Raw genomic sequence first — 17,196 nt, forward strand, 5'->3', positions numbered from 1 at the left:
TGCTATGCATCTATTTCCTGAGTGTCCAGCCACAATCCTGTCCCTCACCTGGAGAACTGCTTTAAACATCAGTGATTAGAAAGGTCCCCAGAAACTACTCATCTCAGGTGGCTACCAAGTGACCAGATGTCCCTATGAGCTGACAGTTAGTGTTCACAATAGAAGACACCTTAAGCACTTTTAAGTTAAAATTTTTTGAGAGCTATTTTTATTCTGTTCTCTGATGGACAGTCCTTATTTGATTTTTGAGATAAGGTCTTGTATAGCCCAGGCTGTCCTCAAACTCACATAGCTGAAGATTCCTTGAACTTCTGCTCCTCCTGCCTCCGCCTCTGGAGTTTTTAGATTTCAAATGTACAGCACTATGCCCTGTTTTATGCAGTGATGGAAGTAAAACTTTGATCCTTATTATGTACTCTACCAAATAAGCTAACTCCCAGACCCTGCCCTTAAAGGTTTAAGTATGGTATCTCTTTCTCATTTGTTACAGAGTTAAGGGAATAGTACACTGTGGAATTAACTGTTAAATTTGGCTACATTCCTCACTAGTGTTTTTGTTTTATGCCTTTAATGTTTTGTTAGTTTAAATATATAAAAGTTTATTTAAGAATAACCTAAATGTTTTATGTTCAGTTTTAGAAACGAAGTTAAAGATTATGTGAGAATTTAATTGCTACATATTTTTGTTTTGGTTTGGTTGTTGTTTGTTTTTGAGACAGGGTCTGACTATGTAGTCCTGGCTAGCCTAGAACTCACTATATAGACCAGGCTGACCTTGAACTCATAGAGATCTGCCTGCCCTGCCTCCTGAGTACTGGGAGCTACCACATAAGGCAGTGTTTTGTCTGTTTTTGGAGATTTTACTCTGTAGCTCTGGCTGTCTCTGTATAGGTTGTCTTCTAACTCAGGAATATTCCTACCCCAGCCTTTCAAGCGCTAGAATTTTAGGTGTGCACTTCCTACACCATGCCTGGCTCGTACTATAGAGTAGTTGCCATTGTATGTGATTGTTTAATCTGCTTTTACAGTCCTGGCTTTGAATGCTTGTAGGAGACACTGCATGGGTGTGAGTGTGCACAGGCATGTGAGTGTGTGTGGGTGTGGGCATATGAGTATGTGTGGGCGTGGGTATGTGCACTAGAGATTGAACTCAGGCCCTCCTCCTTGTGCAGCAAGTACTTTACCAAGTGAGCCATATCAGCCTCCAAGAATGTTAATAATTGAGGAATAGTTTGAGCACTTTCTACTATTTGCTATAGTCACTGGTTTTTAAGATACAGTTTTAACAATATGACATTTTTGAAAGTTGAATATATCTTATGATTAATAGTATGTCATAGTTTTTTTTTTTTTTTTTTTTTTTTTTTTTTTTTTTTAAATTGTGGGCTGGGCAGTGGTGGTGCATGCCCTTAATTCCAGCACTTGGGAGACAGAGGCAGGTGGGTTTCTGAGTTCGAGGCCAGCCTGGTCTACAGAGTGAGTTCCAGGACAGCCAGGGCTACACAGAGAAACCCTTTCTTGAAAAACTAAAAACAAAAACAAAAACAATTCAAAAAATTGTGGAGCTGCAGAGGTGACTCAGAATGCTTCCTGCTTTGCTCTGCTCTGCTCTGCTCTTCTCTCCTCTTTCTTTCTTTTTTCTTTTTTGGTTATTCGAGACAGGATTTTTTTGTATAGCCCTGCATATACATATGTGCATATACATACACAGATAGACAAATACACATAAATATAATTTTTTTAAACATTTATTTTAAAAAATTTATTTATTATTATATATAAGTACACTGTAGCTGTCTTCAGACATACCAGAAGAGGGTGTCAGATCTCATTACAGATGGTTGTGAGCCACCATGTGGTTGCTAGGATTTGAACTCAGGACCTTTGGAAGAGCAGTCAGTGCTCTTACCCGCTGAGTCATCTCACCAGCCCCACATAAATGTAATTTAAAAAGTTATTTTTGAGACAGAGTTTCTCTGTGTAGCCTTGCCTGTTCTGGAACTTGCTTTGTAGACCAGGCTGTTCTCAAGCATACAGAAATCCGCCTGCTTCTGCCTCCCAAGTGATGGGATTAAAGGTGTGAGACACTTGCCCAGCTCTTTAAAAAATATTTTTAAAGATACATTTATTTATATTTGCAAGTGTATGTGTGTATGTGAGGGGGTTAGGTAGACTACATGCCTGCAGGTACCACAGAGAATGGAGGGTATTGGGTCCCCTGGCACTAGAGTTGCACATGTTGTGAGCCACCCGATATGGGTATTGGAAACTGAACCCATGTCCTCTGCAAGAGCAGTAAGTGCTCTTAACTAACTGATCTATCTCTGCAGCTCCAATAAAATAATGCCTTATTTTGCTTGACAGTTTATTTTTCCTACAGTTTAATTGGTAGCTAGCTTATTCTCCATAGTTGTATCTATAAATAGTACATAGCATGTCTAGGTCAGTTGGTTTTAGAGTTAATGGAATATGATAGATCATCGTCATAATAGTTACATTTTTAACAACTGAGTGTAGTGGTGTGGCACCTTAATCCCAATACTCAAGTGGCAAAGTCAGGAGGATATATGTAAGTTTGAGTGTAGCCATGTCTACAGAGCCAGTCAAGGTCACATAAAGAGAGAATGGCTCTCTTAAAAACAGAACAAAAAGCCTGGCGATGGTCTTACATGCCTTTGATCCCACTTAGGAGGCAGAGACAGGTAGATCTCTGAGTTCAAGGTCCACTTGTTCTACAGAGCAAATTCCAGGACAGCTGGGACTACACAAGATACCCTGTCTTAAAAAAAAATAAAATAAAATAACAAACAACAAGAAACTCAACTATCTAAAGATGATCCTGGGCCAATACTTGTTACCACCTACTACAATTTTACTTGTAGAACTAGTTTAAGGAAACTGTGTTGGAGCTCCTGAGTTTAATAAAGGCTTGTATCTTCTAGGGACAGCAGGTTGTGTTCAATTTCTTTTAAGTTCTTAAGCACAATAGCAGGTTACTAGATGTATGTCACCTACATCCAGCCCAAGGCACCTACATACAGCCCAAGCTGTATGTACCTGATCTTGCGGCTACTTGCAAATAGACCATAGGACCCAGGATATAGCCCAAAGCACCCTCTGCAAATACTATGTGCTTGTGTTCCAGTCACTGGTTGCTACTTCTCATCACAGCAGTGGATGGAAACAGTGGCTGGTAGCATTGCCTCTCACCTCACTGCAGATGTGGGCAGTGAAGTTACAAAACAGGACTAAGCACATCAAAGATGATTTTGTCACTAGTCACTGGAAAAGTACAAACCCACTGCAGTGAGGTACCACCTTCATACGACTGGAACATGAGGCAGGAAGACTACGAGTTCAAAACTAGACAGTGTGTGTATAGAAGTTTGGTCAGATAGTGAAAGTTCTCAGCCAGTCAGTGAACAGCAACTGTAATAGCACACCCATGCAACTAAGATAGAAATGTAGAATTACATGGGCATGCAGTCTAGTTGCTCCTCAAAAAGTTAAACGAAGGATTAGCGTATCTAGAAGTTCTGCTCCAGTACTCAGAGTAACTCAAATGAGGAAGCACTGTCTATCCACACTTGGATGTATAAGCAAAGTTATACGTAGAATGGGATGCTCAGTCTTAGAAAGGAAGAAAGTTCTGTCATGTGTTTCAACATGCATAAATCTTGAGAACACTATATTGCATGAATTTTAATCATAAGCATACTGTATGATTGCATTTATATTAGTTAGTAATGAAAATATATAGATCCAGGAAATAGAATGATGGCTGTCATCAGCTGGGGAGTAGGGCAGCCTTTGACAGTTATTTGTTTAGTGAGAATAGACTTTGTCTTGTATAGTAAAATGAAGGTGGGTGATGGTGATGGCTATAGCTATGAATGTACCTTTAAAATTGGTGAAGATGTATATAGCTTGCCTGTTTCACCACAACAAAATGGGGCTGAGGGAAGAGTGGATAGGTGATGCACATTTGCACAAAGGTGCAAGGAATGCTCGCTTGTACGTCTGTGCTCTGCCTGTCATAGGTTGTGTTCATTTGTGGGTGGTGCCTTAATGACAGTGCCACAAATAGATGTATCCCTGTCTTTACATATCGTTCCTCTGTATGCATCTGTCTCTTGGTCTGCCTTACAGCCTTATATGAAGATAACGGTAATGGGAGCTCAGGTAAGACACTGACTGCTAAGCCTGACAGCCTGAGTCTGATGCCCAGCACCCATGGGTGGAAAGAAAGAACTGAGATCCTTGTGTATGTTTCCTTTTTATTTTTGATTTCTGAGTTCCAAGGATACATCAAACACGTATTCACAGAGTAACCTCCAGTAAGCATATGTGCTTAGATTCCCACTGGCCGTGTGTAAGTGCTCACATCGCATACTCTGGTGAACAATGCAGTGTTTGTGGGTTTTTTATATTTTATTTTTATGTCTATGAGTGTTTCGCCTGCGTGTATTTTTGTCTTTGTATCACACGCATGCATGCCCACAGAGGTCAGAAGAGGGTGTTAGATCCCTAGCACCTGGAATTATGAATGGTTGTGAGCCACTGAGTGCTGGGAACTGAACCCAGGTCCTTTGCAACAAGTGCTCTTAACTATTGATCTATCTCTTTAGCCCCAACACAGTGGTTTTTTAAAATATTTTCTTTCTCAATCTTCTTACTTATTGTGATAAAAGTATTATATAGTTATGAATTTAAATATTGAAATTATAACTAGTTTTATTTTCTATGTTTCTGTTTTTCTCACATGTATGTCTGTGTACCACATGTGTACATAGTATGCCTTCTGACATCAGAAGAAAGTATTGGGTTCCCTAGAACTGAAGTTATAGTTGTGACCCACCATGTGGGTGGTGGGGATTAAACCCAGATCCTCTGGAAGAATACATGCTCTGGAGTCACCTCTCCAGACACCCAACTTAAAAGATCTTTAAATGTTACAGTTCAGTAGTGCTAAGAATATTCACAGTGCTAGGCAATCTCTGGCACTCTGCTCCAGCACATCTGAAGCACTGCACACTTTGGACAGCTCTCCTTCTCTCTTCCAGCCCCACAGACCTGGCTGTGCTTTTGACTATCCCAGTATTTCATTTGTGTGGAATGTAGTGGGTGTGGTGGCGCATTCCTTTAATTGAAGCATTTGGAAGATGAGGCAGGTGGGCCTCAGAGAGTTCAAGGTTAGCTGGTCTATATAGAGAGTTCCATGGGACTGCAGAGAAAGGGTTAATAGCACTGGTTGTTCTTCAAGAGGTTGCTGGGATTTGAACTCAGGACCTTCAGAAGAGCAATTAGTGCTCTTAACCTCTGAGCCATTTCTCCAGCCCCCTAAAAGTAATTTTTATCTTATATACCCAGAGAGGCTTGGGCCCAGTGATCCTTGGACCTTTCATTAAGAATTACTGGAATCAGGGTGGAAGAGGTGGCTTAGGGAGTAAAAGCACTGGCTTTGTTCTACAAGACCAAGATTTGATTCCTGCATCAATATCTTAGCTCACAAACATCTGTGACTCTAGTTCCCAGAAATCTGACATCCTTTTTGGTTTCCAGGCACCTGGAAACACACACACACACACACACACACACACACACACACAAAATTAACTTAAAGGAATTGATGGAGCAGGTGAGCTCTGGGGAACATTAATTGTTTGGAAGGCATGTCACTCCACTTTTTCTTGTTATGTTTTGGATCCTCATGGCCATATTCCTTGGTAGAATGATTGCTGAGGGAAGGGTGGGGATGAGAAAGCAAGAGGGACAGTTTATCGTCTTAGCTCTTGAGTGAGTGGGATGGGTTGGAAAGGTTAAAAAAAAAATGAGGATGAAAGAGAGGTGCTCGGAGCCCAGAGATGGACTGGAAGGAAGATAGAACTTGTGCCTACTCTGCCAGCTCCCCATCACTATATGGGCTACCTGACGCAGGGTACTTAGGAAGGAAAGAGCTTCAGCACTATCATGGGCTACTCAACACAGGCTACCCTCGGAAGAAAGAGGGTTCTTTTGCCTGATAGAAGTTGAGTCCTGGGCTGGAGAGATGGCTCAGTGGTTAAGAGCCACTGACTGCTCTATGGAAGGTCATGAGTTCAAATCCCAGCAACGACGTGGTGGCTCACAACCATCTGTAATGAGATTTGACACCCTCTTCTGGTGTGTCTGAAGACAGCTACAATATACTGACATATAATAATAAATAGATCTTTAAAAAAAAGAAGTTGAGTCCAGTGATCAGGCGACCCTTTGGTTGAGCCTCTGATGAGGATAGTCTATCTTGGTGTGAGCATGAATAAAAATAAGCTGTCATTTTTGGAGCCACAACCAGAGAGACAGGGAAGGACTGATGGCGAAACTAAGGGAGCACACCCAATGGCTTAAGGACCTCCCATAACACCCCACATTTTAAATGTCCACGCCTCCCATAGCACCATCCTAAGATCAAACCTTTGCATGTGGATTGTAGCTCTTGCTGAAGGCTTTCCCTTCGTTTTCGAGTACATGTTCGAAGCAGTGTTTTCTGGCAAAAGATTATACTCCTTCTGTAAAAGTTAATTTTTGAGAAATTCTGGTAATTGATTAAAATTAAATTCTGGTAAGGTGGAAATTTTGGCCATTAAAGTAATTTTTAGTGGATGAATAGTTGGCTTTCAGCCCGTGTCTTGTCTTTGTTATATTTGCTGTCTGAGAAGCATGCCTTGGAACCACTGTGGTATGTCAGGGCACACTGAATCTCTGAGTGAAACAGCTATTCACTAGGAGTAATGATTAACTGTGTCATCAAAGCCTAGGCTCATGGTCAAGAAAGCAAGCCAGCTTTTTTTCCGTGATGATTGATAAGTGGTTGGTTTTAGTCTATTTGTTTGTTTGTTTGTTTGAGTCCTGAGTGTCCTGGAAGTCTGATATGTAGACCAGGATGACCTTGAACTCAGCGATATTCCTACCTCTGCCTCTGCAAGTGCTGAGATTAAATGCATGTGCCATCATATCTGGCTGTGATAAGTCTTTTATGTTTGAATTACTTCATTTGATCTCTTAGCCACCCTATAAGGTGATTCTGTTATCCTGGTTTCTCAGATGAAGATACTGAGGCAGCTGGAAGGTGACAGCAAGGGTGTGAAGGCAGGCAGACCCCACCCCTGGCTCTGGGCTCCTGGAAGGTGACAGAGCAAGGCTGTGGAGGCAGGCAGACCCCACCCCTGGTTCTGGGCTCCTGGAAGGTGACAGAGCAAAGCTGTGGAGGCAGGCAGACCCCACCCCTGGCTGTGGGCTGCAATGCTCTATCTCTTCCGCCAGTGCGGGCATCTGGGAGCCAGGAATCACTGAGCGTTTATGTCAAATGTACTTTCTGTGCTGTGATCAAATCGAAGTTTCAATAGCTCTGAAATTCTCTGTGTTTTAAGGAAGAAGACGTCGACTTGGTGGAGCACAGTAGCAGGCTGTCTCAGCGTAGGAAGTCCTGTTTATTTCCGGTCAGGTGCTCAGGAGTTTGGAGAGCCCGGATGGTGGAAACTTGTTCATAACAGACCCCCAACCATGAGACCCGAGGGGGAGAAGCTGGCTGCCTCCACTTTGAAAGTGAAAGGTAAGCTGTGAGAAGTCCCAGCCTGAGCTCGAGACTTTCCCCAGCTCCCACTCGCTGCCTCTGGAGCTCTGAGGCTGGGGAGTCCTCCTGTATGCAAGACTATAGAAAACACTTTATCATTTCCTAATGAAGTCACTAGTTTTATCATTTCCTTTGGTGACTTCCCTCACCTTCCATTCTTTCTGTCTGCATGTCTTCACATGATCTTTAGTTAACGCTGCCCTGAAACTCACTTGTAGCACATGCTGGCCTTAGCTTTGACCTTCATCCTCTTGCCTCTGCCTCCCAATGTTGGGATTACAAGCATAAACCATTACACGAAACAGAAGGTTGCCTTCAGTATGATTACCTTCAGCTTTTATTGTGGAAATGTAAGTCCTCTTGAAGGAGTAGAGAACAGTGTGAGAGCTGGGCCTCCCTCACTTCACCACCGCCCAGCGTTTAGAAACATGTTTATCCTTAAATATTTCAGTATGTGTCTCTAGTATGTTCTTCGTCTTTATAGGATGACTATGATGACATTAGCATTTTAACTCCTTATTATCATGTTGATTTTTTTTTTTTTTTTAATCTAAAACTTTTGGTTTTTTGAGACATGGTTTCTTTGTGTAGCCTTGGGTATCCTGAATTTAGCTCTGTAGACTAGGCTGGTCTCACCTCATAGAAATTTGCCTGCCTCGCCTCTCAAGTGCTGGGATTAAAGGCATGGCTCACTAACATCCAGCTAAACAATTTTTGAAAGCCTGTCTTTAATCTCAGTCCTACAGACTCACCTATAGCCTGATCTTATTGAAGATCCCTCCTCTCCAGTGACTCTAGCTTATCAAGTTGACATAAAACTAGCCAGCACACCTATTGTGGTAATTTTGATTGTTCCTTCCTTTGTTAATTGTTGCTGTTTATTGTGTGGTTGGTTGGTCTGAGGCAGGGTTTCATATAGCATTGAATTCCTGATCCTCTTGCCTCTACCTCTGGATTAGTTGTGCCACATGCCTGAGCTTTTACTTTTGTTTTAAAAAGATTTATTTATTTATTTATAAAGATTTATTTATTTATTATATATAAGTACACTGTAGCTGTCTTCAGGACACACCAGGAAAGGGTATCAGATCTCATTACAGATGGTTGTGAGCCACCATGTGGTTGCTGGAATTTGAACTCAGGGCCTTCGAAAGAGTGGTCAGTGTTCTTACCCGCTGAGCTATCTCTCCAGCCCCCAAAGATTTATTTATTTTATGTATGTGAGTACACTGTCGCTGTCTTCAAACACACACCAGAAGAGGGCATTGGATTCCATTACAGATGGTCGTGAATCACCATGTGGAATTGAACTCAGGTAAGAGCAGTCAGTGTTCTTACCCGCTGAGCCATCTCATCAGCCCTAGGTTTTTTTGTTTGTTTGTTTGTTTGGGTTTTTTTGGGGGGTTTTTTGTTTTGTTTTGTTTTGTTTTTCAAGACAAGGGTTTCTCTGTGTAGCCCTGGCTGTCCTGGAACTCACTCTGTAGACCAGGCTGGCCTTGAACTCAGAAATCCGCCTGCCTCTGCCTCCCAAGTGCTGGGATTAAAGGCGTGTGCCACCACCGCCCAGACAGCTTTTAGTTTTTAATTATTAATTTTAAAATAAATTCATTTGTGTATGGTGTATGTGGGCAGAAAGAGTGCCACACACTCCTGTGAAAGTCAAAGGGCATCTTGTGGGAGTCTGTTTTTCTTCCATGAGGGTCCCAGGATGGAGTTCGGGTGGTCAGCCTTTGCAGGTGCCTGGGCTCTTTGAGGCAGATTCTGCTGCTAGGTATGGAACTGTAGCCCCAAGTTCTGAGGCAGTGTCATGTAGCCTAGGCTGGCTGGAGTTCTGATCCTCCTATACTCCTCCTTTACCCTCTCAGTGCTAGGATTATAGGCATGAGCTTTACCATCTCAGTGCTAGGATTATAGGCATGAGCTTTACCCTCTCAGTACTAGGATTATAGGCATGAGCTTTACCCTCTCAGTACTAGGATTATAGGCATGAGTTTTACCCTCTCAGTACTAGGATTATAGGCATGAGCTTTACCCGCTGAGTGCTAGGATTATAGGCATGAGCTTTACCCTCTGAGTGCTAGGATTATAGGTACGAACTATTCTACTCAGCTTTTACCCTTTCTTATTGTCATTTTACACAGTGCTACAGTTTTTCAAATTTTTGCATATATACAAATTATGACAAATTACTGAAAATAGTATTGCTAGATCAAAGAGTATATTTAGTTAAAAATATCAGTGGCAATGCTGAATTACCCTCCACTATGCTAGTAAAATTTATTTTCTATTAAAAAAGTCAGGAAAGCACATCATATTCTTGGTAATCATTATGAAATTCTACCAATTCCATGACATGAAAGAGAATTGATGGTGTTACTTTGTTTAAATTTGCACTGCAGCTTTTGTTTAAGAAAGGTCTTGCTGTTAGGGCTGGCATTAACTCACTATTTACTTCTAGCTGGCTTTGAACTTGAGATTCTCAGCCTCCTACTACTGGAATCATAGGTGTGCACCATCACAGTCAGCTAAAGCTTTCTGAAAGATAGGTAAGGTTTTTGGTTGGCGCATTTGTTGAACATTTCTGTGTATTGAACATGATACCAAAAGTATGTTATGAGAGAAATAGTTAATATTAAAAAAAAAAAGTTAAGGGGATGGAAAGATGGTTCTGCCATTAGGATCGCTTGAGGCTTTCGCAGAAGGCCCAGTCCAGTTCTCAGTGCCCACATCAAGACGGCTCACAACCGCCTATATCCAGCTCCAGAAAATGTGGTGTCTGTAACTTTACTTTTTTTCAAAAGCTATTTTTTTTGTTTTGTTTTGTTTTTGTTTTTTTGAGACAGGGTTTCTCTGTGTAGCCCTGGCTGTCCTGGAACTCACTCTGTAGACCAGGCTGGTCTCGAACTCAGAAATCCGCCTGCCTGTATGTGCCACCACTGCCCAGCCCTCTGGCCACCAGAGGTAGTGGGAAAACAAGGATATGGGAAGTGGGCCTGTTTAGAAAGGCTCTTTGGAGCAACTCCTGTCTGTGTTGTCTGGAAATCAGCAGTTCAGATCTTAACTTAGCAGCTCAGCAGCTCCATCCTTCACAAATCTGTCTCAACCTTTCACCTATGTCTACTTCGGCTAAACGTTTCTTCACCTGTTGCCCCAGCAAACACCATATAACCAACTCTCCAAAGAACCCTTTCGTTTCCATTTAAGGTGCCTTCTTTCACCTGTATGCCAATGCCCAGAAACACACACATATGTGCATAAAAATAAAATGTACTTTTTTTTTTTTTTTTTTTTTTTTTTTTTTTTTTTTTTTTTTTTTTGGTTTTTCGAGACAGGGTTTCTCTGTATAGCCCTGGCTGGCTTGGAGCTCACTTTGTAGACCAGGCTGGCCTTGAACTCAGAAGTCTGCCTGCCTCTGCCTCCCAAGTGCTGGGATTAAAGGCATGCGCCACCACCGCCTGGCTTAAAATGTACTTTTAAAAAGGACAGTTAACATAGAAATTAGATATTTCTTCTTTCCGGGCAGCTTCAAAGCCAACGCTGGATCCCATCATTACTGTTGAGGGACTCAGAAAACGGGCAAGCCGGAATCCTGTGGAATCTGCCATGGAATTGAAAGAGAAGCGGTCTCGAACACAGGAAGCTAAAGACATCAGAAGAGCTCAGAAAGAAGCGGCTGGCCTCCTTGACAGGAGCACCTCTTCCACCCCCGTCAAGTTCATAAGCCGAGGCCGGAGGCCGGATCTGATTTTGGAGAAAGGAGAAGTGATTGACTTTTCATCCCTGAGCTCCTCAGACCGCACTCCCCTCACAAGCCCGTCTCCTTCTCCCTCTCTGGATTTCTCTGCTCCGGGGACACCAGCCTCGCATTCGGCCACGCCTAGCCTGCTTTCTGAAGCAGACCTCATCCCAGATGTGATGCCACCCCAAGCCCTATTTCATGGTAAGACTTGCTGTGATTTCCACTGTGGGTGTGAGTGAGTCTTGGGCTCTGCCTTCCTTTCCTGTGTCTTGACAACAGTCCTTTCTGCTTTGCACAGATGATGATGAGCTGGAAGGAGATGGAGTCATAGACCCAGGGATGGAGTACATCCCACCCCCAGCTGGGTCAGCTTCTGGGTTGGTTGGGAGCAGAAAGAAGGTCAGAGCTCCAGAACAGATCAAACAGGAGGTGGACAGCGAGGAGGAGAAGCCAGACAGGATGGATGGAGATAGCGAAGACACAGATTCAAACACTTCTTTGCACACTAGAGCTCGAGAAAAGAGGAAGCCACCCCTGGAAAAGGACATGAAGCCCAAGGGGCCCAGGTATACACCTGTGAGCATCTATGAGGAGAAGCTGCTGCTCAAGAGGCTGGAGGCGTGCCCTGCTGCCGTGGCCATGACTCCAGAAGCCAGGAGGCTGAAACGGAAACTGATCGTCCGGCAAGCAAAAAGGGATCGGGGTTTACCACTCTTTGACTTGGATGAGGTTGTGAATGCCGCGCTTCTGTTAGTCGATGGGATTTATGGAGCCAAAGATGGAGGAGCTTCCCGGCTTCCAGCTGGACAAGCTACATATCGGACCACCTGCCAGGACTTTAGGATCCTTGACCGGTACCAGGTGATGTGGGGTAGAAGAGGGGCCAGCAGCACCAGGCAGTAGACACTGTTACTGTGACATTTGTTATTGTGAGCAATTTGGGGAGAAGAGAGCAAGCAAAATTTCCTGTGCTCCTCTCCCAAAATTGTTCATCATTTTATGCCCCTTCATGTATCTGAGTTTCTCACCTGGCATTCAAGGAATAGCCTAGCCATTTCTTTTTTTTTTTCTTTTCTCTTTTTCATTGCAATAACATGAGGTTTATTGATCCACATACGTGGGTTGCTCACCCTCAAAGGGGGGTGGTCAACAAGCCTAGCCATTTCTTGCCTCTCTCCCTTGACGGTATCTATATGTGGTCTGTTTCATGGTTGTGACTGACAGATTTGGTGAGAACATGTAGTAGCCTAGACCCTGTTGAGCTGGAGCTGTGGGTGTGTATGCATCTATGTACATAGGTCTCATCATGAAGAAATGTGGGTTAGCATTTTTCACTTCGAGAGTTCAACCAGTGCTCTGACAACATTAATTCCACTGGGGACTGCTAGGCTGCCCCACCAGCAGCAGTGACCAAGTTTTATTAGCACTTGACCCTCATCTGCCTAAACCAATTCAATGGCTGTGAACTGTAAACTTATCTCATATTTACATCTCTTTGATTACAGATAAGGTTGAACATCTTGTGTTTCCTATTTGTTTCTCTGTGACTTGGTTGTTTACGAGAATCTTTGACATTTTTCTCTTGTCCTTTCTGGACTCTCTTGAGAATCTTTGTCACATGTCTGATTGTCAGTGACATGTCAGGCACCAGGTCTTTTCCTCTGGGTGTGCTTAGAGCTCGTGCGGGGCCCTTTCTGGAGTTATCTCCATTTGCTCTTCTGTTTCCTCTGTTTTGTCTTAGGAATTCCCTGTTGTTTTGAATTGGCATTCCTCCTGTGGAAAGGTGCTGATAGTAAGTACTGTAGGCTCTTACGTCACATAGTCTGTGTTGCAACTGAGACATACCTGTAGGAAGCGGCTGGAGTAGTAAATGTCTGCAGCTGTGCCCACCTCGGGGCGTTCATTAATAAAATGGGCACAGGCTGGGCTTGGCCTGCAGGGATCCATCACCACGACTGCTCTAGGTCCTGACTTAAGAAGTGTTTTTCTGTACTGTTAAGTGTTGTGTTGTTGATGGCCCCTCCCTCACAGAGCCTTTCCTTCTTCTCTTTCCTCTTGTGTTGTTTCTGTGAGTGTTAGTGGTCTCTGATTTTTCTTTATTTCTCCCTGTGCTAACTTCTTGCTGGACTGCTTTCTCTAGCAGTTGTTTGCAATATGGTCTCTTTTAACATTTATTTATTTATTTACTTATCTATCTGTCTGTCTGTCTGTTTGTTTGTTTATTGTGCACATGTGTATGCCATAGCACATCTGTAGGGGTCAGAAAACAGCTTGCTGTAGTTGGTTCTCTTTCAGCATATGGGTTTTTAGCATTGGACTCAGGTCTCAGGCTTTACCTAATGAGTCACCTCACCATCCCTAAATAGGGACTTTTTGAGGTATATTTTGGAAACCTGTGTGCCTAGAATATATCTTTCACTTTTTAAAAAAGATTTATTTATTTATTTATTATTATTATCTTTTTAAAAAGATTTTATTATTTATTATTATTATTTATTTTATGTATGTGAGTATACTGTTTCTCTCTTCAGACACACCAGAAGAGGGCATCAGATCCCATTACAGATGGTTGTGAGCCACAATGAGGTTGCTGGAATTTGAACTCAGGACCTCTGGAAGTGCTCTTAACCCCTGAGCCATTTCTCCAGCCCTTTTTTTCACTCATACATCTAAATAACTTACAAAGCTTTAGTTTTGTTTTCTCTTTTGACATTTTGAAATTGTAGCTTCATTGTCCTCTTATGTACTGGTTGCTCCTGAGAGTCCAGTTTCTTTTGTTATTATTTGAGCTAGGGTCTAACGGTATAGCACTGAACTGGAACTCAGATCTGCCTGCCTCTGCCTAAGTGTTAGGATTAAAGGTGTGAGCTACCGTGCCTTGCCATGAGAACCCCATTGCCAATGTCGAGTGATTAATTAATTATTTTGTGGGCTCTTTTTTTTTTTTTTTTTTTTTTTTTTTTTTTTTTTTTTTTTTTTTTTTTTAATTCTCCCATCTTCTGAAAGCTCCAGATTTTCTGCTTCAGTTCTGCAGTGTATTTTTGTTGCTTTTTCTGTCTTTCATATCTGGCAACTCTGCTCTTGGGTTAGCAGTTGTTGTGTGAACCCTTCCTGGGGAGAAACAGACATCTCTTTGCCCCAGATCTGCCATCAACAGTAGACCAGAACAACAGTGCCAGTCAGGTCCCTGAGTTTAGTTAGGGTCCTGCTTTAGCTTCCGTACCTATTGCTGTGAGAAAACACCCTGACAACAGTGGCTTAAGGGAGAGAGGGCTTCTCTTGACTCATGGTTCCAAGTACAGTCCACCATAGAGAGGAAGCTGGAGCATCGAGAGCGTGCGGGAGCTAGTCAGGTGGAATCTACTGTCCCAGCTAGGTAATGGCCCCCCCCATAGTGGGCAGGTCTTCCCAATCAGTCAGTGCCATCCAGATAACCCCACAGCAAGCATTCCTAGATGCCAGTTTCCGAGGTGCTCCTAGATTAAGTCTAGTTGACAGTTATCACTGAACATCACAGTTACTTGCAGGAATGGAAAGGGTTACTTATAGGAGCATGGGCACCTGATGGGCAGCCATACCACTGGAGGGGAAAATCTCTGCACTAACTGTTCATAAATCTTGGGCACAGAGTTGGAGAGATGGCACAGGCACTGGCTGCTGCTCTTCCAGATAGACTGAGTTGAATTCCCAACAACCACATGGTGGCTCACAACCATCTGTAATGTGATCTGATGTCCTCTTCAAGCATGTAGGTGTGCATACAGGTAGAACACTCAGGCATAAAATAAATGAAGAAATCTTAAACAAAAAAGGTATGTGCCACTATATATATTGGCTTGTCAATAAATAATTAAAAAAAAAAAATCTTGGGCAGAGGAGTGACCTCATAAGCACCCTGTATTAACCACTTACCACCTGTAGCTTGGAGGAGGGGTGTGGACAGTTAGTGAGCCCAGTCTTGTTTAGGTCTCCTCCAGGTAATCATAGCTGCTGCCGCCTGAAGGTTGGCATTCCACAGCTTAGGTGTTATCTGAGCTCCCTCCATCTGCGGCTTGTGTCAGGCACTAGGTTGTAACTGCTGCACTGGTTTTCTGTCCCCTTTCCTTCTGGTGTTCCTGTCATCCTTTCCTGGTTTCCCACAACTCTTGGGCATTCTGCTGCACTCATTTTTAGTTTTTTCTCTACCTTTTGGTTTGGGAAGGTTTTATTGCAGATGCTCAAGCTTAGAACAACTCTTCTACACTCTGTTTAGAAGGTTATTGATTAGTCCACTGTCAAAAACATTCTGAGTTTCTGTTGGTATTTTTGCTCTCTGCATTAATTTACTTCTTTCTTAGGACTTGCAGCTCTTTTTTAAACTACCATCTGCTCTTGCATGCTTGCTTGCCCCTTCGAGCATATAACATCAACTACCACTGTTAAATGTCTTTCCCAGGAATCTCAGCATCCCTGCACTGAGTGTGCTTCTGGAGGAATGTGCTCCATCTCCTCAAGTGGTCTAGCCATGGTGGCTCAGTGTTCTGTAAAGAAAGAGGCCCGGTTCTATCACTTCTAGTGTCTCCCCAACCCCCTTGCTGCTGTGGTGTCTTTCCTCTGTTTCAGGAAGAATCCAGCAGACAGTCACCCACTCAGAGCAGCCCCTGAGAGGGGTGTAATAAGGCCTTTCCAGCCCCTCTGGTACAGAGCCTGCTCTGTTCTCATTGCATTGTTTGTCTAGCCAGCTTTTCTTTCCTAGGCTGTTCCTCAGCCTGCATTAGTGTCCGTGGTTTTACCAGGCTGGGTTTGCACACCTAAAGAAGCACATTTAACGCTGTCACATGTTACTTGAATTTGAAGCTGTTTTTTCTCCACCACTTTGCGATTTGTTAAATGTAAGTTTGAGTAGTATGAGCCAGGCACTAATCTAACTGGGTTGCCATAGTGAATTAATGCTAGGTAGGTTTCCGTCCTCTGTAGCTGACATTCTCAAACAGGGAAGTGATGGAGTTAGCTAAGATCCACTGAGGGTGTGCATGAGTGTGTGCGTGTCTGTATCTGTGTGTGTGTGTGTGTGTGTGTGTGTGTGTGTGTGTGTGTGTCACGGAAGGACTGCTGTGTTCCTGGGAATTAAAACCAGTCTTTGAGGAAGGTAACCTTGCAAGAAGTGCTGACATGAAAATACCAGGAGGAAGGAAACTGAATGGAAGGCCAGACACAGGCCCTGAGGCACAAAAAAGACTGATAGATGTGATTGGGAACATCATGACATCACAGGAGTGTGGCCTAGGAGATGAGGCCAGAGTGTAACAGAGTCAGGTCTTGCAAGTTCCCTGCAAGACACAGATGAGGACTTTGAAATATATTCTGGACATACAATGGGAAACCATATAGGAATTGTGAACCAGAGGGTATGAGTTGATGCTTGCTTTTTAAATAGGGTCTTACTGTGTAGCTCTGACTGGCCTAGATCTCACTTTGTAGACCAAGCTGGCCTTGAACTCACAGAAGTCTGCCTGTCTCTGCCTCCCAAGTGCTGAGATTAAAGGTGTATGCCACCATGCCGGGTTAGTTTATTTTTAAAAGAAGTATGTGGCCTCTGTATGGAGACTGGATGGTGTGGGGCAAGAGTGGGCCAATAGGAGGCAGAGGTGGTGGTCCAGACTGTGGAAGGCATTTTGGAGAAGAGTAGACATTGCAGAGGTAAGGGGAACTGTGAGATTCTACATGGCTCACATGAGACTGTTAAGGGTGAGAAAGTATTTTGTGGATTGATTGATGGGCAGTCTGAACACAGCACACTAGCCCCAAACAGTTCCACATGTAAGAGGTGTATTGTGAGAGAGAGGAGCAAGGTAGTGGCGGAAAG

The 17,196-nt window shown here is 43.2% G+C and overlaps 1 protein-coding gene across 1 annotated transcript in view; it reads left to right on the forward strand.

Annotated features, from left to right (window-relative positions):
• Positions 1-17,196, forward strand: part of Kat14 (lysine acetyltransferase 14) — a 44,794-nt gene that overhangs the window by 14,695 nt on the left and 12,903 nt on the right. The window contains exons 5-7 of the mRNA XM_031372102.1: positions 7,410-7,591; positions 11,136-11,552; positions 11,650-12,212. Coding sequence (XP_031227962.1) covers positions 7,410-7,591; positions 11,136-11,552; positions 11,650-12,212 — 1,162 coding nt within the window. The remainder of the gene's footprint in view (positions 1-7,409; positions 7,592-11,135; positions 11,553-11,649; positions 12,213-17,196) is intronic.

The sequence above is a fragment of the Mastomys coucha genome, unplaced genomic scaffold, assembly GCF_008632895.1.
Source record: "Mastomys coucha isolate ucsf_1 unplaced genomic scaffold, UCSF_Mcou_1 pScaffold15, whole genome shotgun sequence".
NCBI lineage: Eukaryota > Metazoa > Chordata > Mammalia > Rodentia > Muridae > Mastomys > Mastomys coucha.